Raw genomic sequence first — 7,471 nt, forward strand, 5'->3', positions numbered from 1 at the left:
TTAAAATATAACAATAAATAAATAAAAAGTAAACCAATTTAGGGACACATAAAGCAAATAAAACAAGTATTGTTAAGTTGACTGCGAAGACTGAAATTTGAGAAAACTTATCTATGGAGTGAGTTGAATGTTTATTTTAAAGAGAATATAATAGATGCCTCTAGATATTCTATTAATATAATTTTCTTTCTTTTCATAGCTGGGCTTTGCAGATCTAAACCTGGCAGAGTTTGCTGGATCAGGAAATACCACTCGTCGCTGTTTACTGGAAGGCTATGATACCAAAAATACAAGACAGGATAATTCCATTCTTAAAGTAAGCGTACTTCAGGATTTACATGCCAACAAATGGGCTTCCCTGCATTTCAGTAATCATAGGTACATCTGTCCAGGACAATATGTGAATCAACAGTGAGATCATAAGCTAACTACACCACTGAAATACCACCCGGGGCGGGGGGGACCTATCCAAGTCAAAGAAGTAGTAAAAGATACCAAGTTTTGGCCTTCATGATCCTAAGGTGTTTCTTGTCAGTGCAGCAGACATTCAGAGAATGCACAACTCCTACAACATAATTGCTTACTGGGGGCAAGAAAGTGAATAAAGACTTTAAACTGCATGTTCCAAAAGGTGATTTCCATAGCACCTGTGATGTATTCATAGAAGTCACTGAGTTTTCTTGTAACTAGTCAAGTAACAGGCAAAACTCACTGTGCCCCTGTTTTTCCCAAATACCATCAGGAGCCATGTGTTCTGGTAATCACAGAGAGAATATGTACTTCACAGTGTCGATAAAAATATTAAATAAGATCAGTTGAAAACATATTTGACAAATATCTTGTGCCTCCCTGGATACACCTTTTGCTATATGTATTTCAGTTGTTTCGTGATTGTAAGTTACTTAATAAGAAATGAAAATAATTCTGAATAGAAATTAGTTTGTTTTATTTAGAGAAATTAGTAAAGCAAAAAGTTAACTTTAACTTGCAGTTCCCAAACTTGTTTTCAGTATTTAGGTGTGAAGATATGAGAATGCATAAAATGGTTGTTATAGCCCGTCCATTTCTTTATTCCATAAATTTAGCAGCTGCCGGGCGTGGTGGTGCATGCCTGTAATCCCAGCACTCAGGAGGCTGAGGCAGGAGGATCGCTGTGAGTTCGAGACTAGCCTGGGCTATATAGTGAGTTCCAGGTCAGTCTCAACTATATAGTGAGACCCTGTCTCAAAAAAGAAAAACATAAATTTAGCAGCTAAGAAAGATAGGATAGGTAGTTGATGTGGAGAGAAAAATGGTAAAAGAAGACAAGAAATTAGAAAAGTATCCTGCTTTAAATTTCATGTTGATTTTATATTGTTAGGGTTATTTAACTCAGAATATCTCAAAGCACTTGTACATACCTTGGGGAGATAAATACGATTAGATAGCTGGGAAGATTGTCATCCCAACTTTACAGATGAATAAACAGATTCAGGATTAAATGTCTCCTGAAAGTAGTAGGTGGCAGAGTAGAGATCAGAACGCGCATCCGTAGCTATCCGGTCACTGGTCTTTTCATGTCACTGTGCCATCTAAGCACTGTACTGAACAGTAACAGACTATCTTCTTCATCTTAGGCTCATCACAGACAGTCGTGAATTTAATTTCTTCCCGTATTTCTTATGTAAGAAGTTCATAATAATCTCTGAATGACGTTTCCATGAAAGATTAGAATACCCTTTAAATTTCAGACCATCACATTCCTCAAGGCCAGCTCATAGAGCAGTCAGTTTCCTTTGGGTCCCCACTGATTCTTCATCACCACTTCTCCCATTTTGTCTTACAAAAACACACTCTTGAAAGTCATGCCCATCAGCTGTAAGACTCGCTCTTTGGCTGATCTGTGTCATGCTCTGACTGCCTACTTACCTTCTGTCCCGTTCACTGATGACTATCTTCTCCTGCTTCACGGTTTTTCTTTTCATCCCTTTGCCTGTCCTCCCTTTCGTGTGACTCCACCATTAATGCAGATGAGCTCTTCTGGAGGACTGTCATCTCTATATATTCTCTCCTGACCAGCTAATCTTAAATGTGCCTAACATTTCTCATTTCCTTAAACTGACCATTCGAGCAGTATTTTCTTTTTCGATTTCTTCTCCCTTGACCACATTCTAGGCTTTCTTATCATGAAAAACTGGGCCACTTCCTAAGTGTCAGATAAAGTGTTCCCCCTCACCACTGTCTCTCACGCTCTCTTCCCTTTTAGTCTACCCTCTTGGCTATCTTGGTCCTTACCACTTTCTTGCTTTGGCACTTTCTCATTATTTTTCAGCCCCTTTGCTTCTCCTTCCTTCTGTATCCAGCTTAGGTTCCGTGATCCATGAGAAACATACCCTTAACAGTACTCTTGGCTCCTTTACCCATTTCTCTTTCCTGAGTAATCTCCAACCCTAATTGACTTCAACTCCCCATCTTCCCTGAGTCTGCATCCTACTGTCTCATACTACCAGACTAGCGGGCAGGACTGAAATAAGGCTTAGCACCATCTAGCAGTTGTACTCTACTTCCTTTCCCAACTTGAGATATTTTATTTTTTACCTTCTGTCTCCTATCTCCACGCACCACTCTTACTTTAAGTTGATGGTCTTAGTCTTTATTGAGAACGTAAAAATCTATGAAACTCAAATCCCCTATCCTCCCATCACAAAATTTACCATTCTTCCTATCTCTCCAGCCTATCTTTTTGTCTCCTGTTACAGTGAATGAAATGTTCTTCCTGTCAAAAGCCAAGTGGCCTTTTATGCTTCAGAATCCAAAACTTGCCTAATCAAGGGTGTTTCTCCTTGGATTGTCCCCTCTCCTAATCATCTCTCTCTAATGAGTCATCCTTATAAACATACAAACAGCTTCATATTCCGCCCCTCCACCCCACCCCCTGATCACTTTTTGTAGTACTGAGGATGGAACCCAGGGTCTTATGCATGCTAGCCAAGTGCACCACCAGCCTGTGCCCCCTTTTTTTTATTTAAAGACAAAACCAGTTTCTCATCTCTTCCAACCTTGGTCTTACTTCTCTATTCTACTACATTACACAATTCCTTAAAAGGTAGGGGTGTGTGTGTGTGTGTGTGTGTTCTCCATCTCCTTCCTGAGATTCAGAATATTCAAGAGTGCTGTCTTGCTGGAATTAGAATCCAGATTGTAGGGTTCTAGGAAAGAAGAGGTCATGAGAAAGCCAGTCTAGCAGATGTTTGGCATTTAAAGCGAAAGGATAGTAGTGGAGGCACTGGGATGAGGAAATCCAAATGAAATAAAAGTTATAGAAGATATTTGGCAGCCTTTAGCTGGAAAACAGTAATACATACATATCTGTTATTCATTGAGACCACAAAGTTTGGTACATGAAGTCCTATGCTCAGATCTCATCATTGCCCTTTGCTAACTTCCTGATCTTGAAAATATGGTTTAACCTCTCTGGCTCTAAAATGAGAGTATCGCTCTACTATTCTTAGGAGTATTAAAGGTTAAATGAAGTGATACATATAAAACTTTTTTTTTTACTCATTCCTGGCACATAATAAGTTCTCCAAGGGCCAGGGATTTAGCTCAGCGGTTCGGTGGCCTACCTTGCCAGTGCAAGGACCCGAGTTCAATCCCCAGTACCAAAAAAAAAAAAAAAAATTCTCCAGTCATGAGCTTTGTTAATGTTTTTATTACCATTATTCCCATAAGAATGTGAAATGATTCATTTGAGATGAGGAGAGATAATTAGGAAAAGCTGATTTTTTTTTCTTTTTTTTTTTTTTGGTGCTGGGGATCAAGCTCAGGACCTTGTGCTTGCAAAGCAGGTGTGGTGCCACTGAGCTAAATCTCAGGTCCTAGAAGAGGCTGATTATTAAACAAAGGTAGTCAGCAACCAGAGAGCAACGTTGCAAAAGGAATTAGAAGAAGCTTTAAATGATCTAAAGCTGGAACAAAGGCCAGAAACTCTGTACTCATAGAAGCCACCAAAAGGTATCCAGTGAAATATTAATGTAGCAGACTGGAGAGAAATATTACTAGATTCTTCAACACCACAGGAATCTGGGAGTAAAGACACATGGACCAGATCGGCACAGTTCCGCACTGCCAGGAGGGATCATTACTGGGAAAGCACTGGGTTTTTGTTCTCATCTCTTCCACCCTTATTTCTAAAATTACAAGATTTTGAATGTTAAAAAGGATTTTTTTTTCCTTCTTTTTTTGGTACTGGGGACTGAACTCGGGCCCTTGGGCTTGTGAGGCAGGCAGCGGAACCACTGAGCCAAATCCCTGGCCCCCAAAATGATTTTTAATATAAAGCAGTCTTTTGATATGAATATAACTCAGTTCAACAATCATCTTATTTAATATTTTCTAAATAGAAAATACTGGACTACATACTGTTTGGGAAGCATAGATTCTCAGAATATGGCTTCCAGTCTCCAAAAATCTTTAATAATAATATTTGTTGTTCTTATTTTTAGGTTTTGATCAGTATGCAACTGATGTCTGGTGACCCATGTTTTAAAACGTAAGTTGATGCTCCATAAATATACTTTTCTGAAGATATAACAGAGATTTCTTTAAATGTTTATGTTAATATTTTATAGTTTTTTCAGGCAAGTCGATCCTTTCCTGGGCCACTGACCTGACCCTCATAGAAGTTACTGTTCCCTGTTACCAAGTGACCTCTCCACACTCTTAATTACTTGAGTTGTCGATCTTTTGTCTTTTTTAAGCTTTGGGTAAAAGCATATCTTAAATATACACATTTATATACATTTACATTAAATGTACATATATGAAATTTTTAACGTTTTTGGTGTAATCCAACTTCTCATCTAACAAATGAGAAAACTAAGACACAGGAATTGAGGGACTTGACGCAGTATCTCTGTGTAGCACAAAAGTCTAAGTAACTGCTGGAGGAGTTCATTCTGCAATTCTCACTGCTTTTGTCTATTTTCGAATTTTTCATGATGCAGAATTAGAGAAACTAGTAAAGAGTAAGCAGGCTAGAGTGTAGGTCTATAGAAGGGTTTTAAAACAGAAAGTCACATGTTCAGAGGCACATTTCAGAAAACCCAGTAACGGTAGCATGGAGTAGAAGTAGGTAGGCCAGTGAGAAGACTCTCGGAGTCACCCAGGAGAGAGGCCAAAACTGAGGTAGTCAGTGGATAGGTGAAAAGAGATGACAAGCAGAAAAGACGATAAAAAAAGAGAATGTGGGATTTGGAAATTGGTTAGATATAGGGAAATTTGAGTAGGAAGGAGATGGAAGCAATAGCTAGGACTCCAGTTCTGGTGACCTTGAGGATTGTGATGGCATTCACAGAGATAGAGAATACAAGAAAAAAACAGGTTTTGGGAAAAAAGAGTTTGGTTTGCGGGTATATAGAATGCTGTGCACTCCCAAGAAAAATCCTGGAAAGTGTCCTGAAAAGATATGTAAATCTGAAATTTAGGAGATTCTGGCGGGGTGGGGGGATAGTCTATAAAAGTTAAATAGATTTGATAGCAATATTTATTTTTAAACTATCTGTTAATGTGTTAATTGTGTATATTGTGTAATTATTTTATTAATGGATTTCATTGTGATATTTTAGTACATGATTGTACCATACACAGATCAAATTCAACCTCCCTCTATGAACAGTCTTAAATATGTACCCAAGAGCCTGAATAGCCTGAGGGAACCATTGAGACAACATAGTAAATTTAATTGCGGTGAATGGGTCAACTGCATCATCCTGTTAGTCACCTTTTAATTTCATTATCTCAGGGTCACCAAGAGGTAGTTTCTAGGAAGTTGCAATCTTCTCTAGAGTAGCAAACTTAAAAGGCTATGGATATTTTGTAATAAAATAGTCCAGGATTTAAAAAGTAATTGTTAGAACTCAAACTTTCCCTTCCTTCTTTTGCAACTTCCATGTGGAACAGGAGTTTTGAATTAGCCCTGAAAACAGACCCATCACCTACTTTCAGAGAACCGAGCCCAAAAAGCAATCTAGACTCCTGGGTCTCTCTGTGGCCTCTCCCTGGGGCAGTGTGAATTGTTTAGAGGAATGTACATTAAACCATGGATAAGAATTTAGTGGGCAGGTGACACAAGGTGTTCTCCTTCTGACCTCAGGTACAAAGGGGCTTGGTAGCCCCTTCCCGAGCCAGCAACGCCTCCCAGTGGTCCACATTCAGCTGACTGTTGAAGCACCCTTCACTGTCAGCTGGGAACGCACTCAGGGAGTTCGCTCCCTTCAGGGACGCCATGGCCGGGCAATGCCCTTTCACTTCTCACCATCTTATTATATAAACAGACTTTTCCTCTATGAATTTTATTCACGCTTTTAAAAGATGCTTTTCCTTGTAGTTTCTTCCTCTTTTATTAGTATATTTTTGTAATACAGAACAGTGATGTTCATTTTGGGGAATTGGCACATGCATGTAACATACCTTGATCATTTTTTGTTCTTTTATCCTCTCTCCCTTAACCTTTTTTTGAGACAGAGTCTCACTGTGTAGTTCAGACTGCTCTGGAACTCACTATGTTGCCCAGGCTGGTCTCGAACTCACAATGATCCTTCTGCCTCAGCCTTCCTAGAGCTGGGATTACAGGCGTGCTCCACCACACCTGGCTTCTCCCTTAACCTTATCTCCAAAAGTCTGCCTTCTTATTTCCTACCATCTCTGTTTTATTTGTTTATTTATGTATATTTCAGGCTTCTCATATAAGAGAAAACCATATGATACTTAACTTTCTATGTCTGACTTATTTTACTTAACATTATGTTCTCAGGTCCCATCAGTTTTCCTGCAAATGACATGCTTTCATTCTTTATGCATAGTAGTTCTCCACTGTATATAAATACCACATTTTCTTTATCCATTCATCTGCTGGTGGACATCTAGGCCACTTCCAAGAGTTAGCTATTACGAGTGACATGTGATTGTTATCCTTGATTCTATTTATGTGGTTTATTTTATTTGATATACTTATGTTGAATCATCTCTGCATCTCTGGGATGAAGCCAACGTAGGCATAGTTTATGATCTTTTAATGAGTTGTTGAATTCTGTTTGAAAGAATCTTATTGAAGATTTTTGCATTTCTTTCCATCAAGGATATTGGTCTATTATTTTCTTTTTTTTGGTGAGTCCTTATCCTGTTTTGGTATCAGGGTAATGCTGGCTTCAAGTTAGTCAGTTATATGGAGTAGTTTAAGGAGTATTAGTGTTAGTTCTTCTCTAACCACCATATGAAGAAGTTACAGCCAAATTATTCTACTAATATTACATAATACTTACAATTATGGATTGTACATAGCACATTACAGTCAGGATAAGTTCTTGTCAATCTGACTGTCACCTACCAACCTTGGTCCCTAGCAAAATTTAAGGGTAAATCAACCAGGTCCTGTTTTGGGGGTTTTTTTTGTTGTTGTTGTGGTGGTGGTTTTTTTTTTTTTTTTTTTTTT

The 7,471-nt window shown here is 38.5% G+C and overlaps 1 protein-coding gene across 1 annotated transcript in view; it reads left to right on the forward strand.

Annotated features, from left to right (window-relative positions):
* Positions 1-7,471, forward strand: part of Fam102b (family with sequence similarity 102 member B) — a 61,426-nt gene that overhangs the window by 40,548 nt on the left and 13,407 nt on the right. The window contains exons 4-5 of the mRNA XM_033758074.1: positions 200-316; positions 4,485-4,531. Of these exons, the coding sequence (XP_033613965.1) occupies positions 200-316; positions 4,485-4,531 (164 nt within the window). The remainder of the gene's footprint in view (positions 1-199; positions 317-4,484; positions 4,532-7,471) is intronic.

The sequence above is a fragment of the Fukomys damarensis genome, unplaced genomic scaffold (assembly GCF_012274545.1).
Source record: "Fukomys damarensis isolate Sample0158 unplaced genomic scaffold, DMR_v1.0_HiC HiC_scaffold_33, whole genome shotgun sequence".
NCBI classification, from domain to species: Eukaryota; Metazoa; Chordata; class Mammalia; order Rodentia; family Bathyergidae; genus Fukomys; species Fukomys damarensis.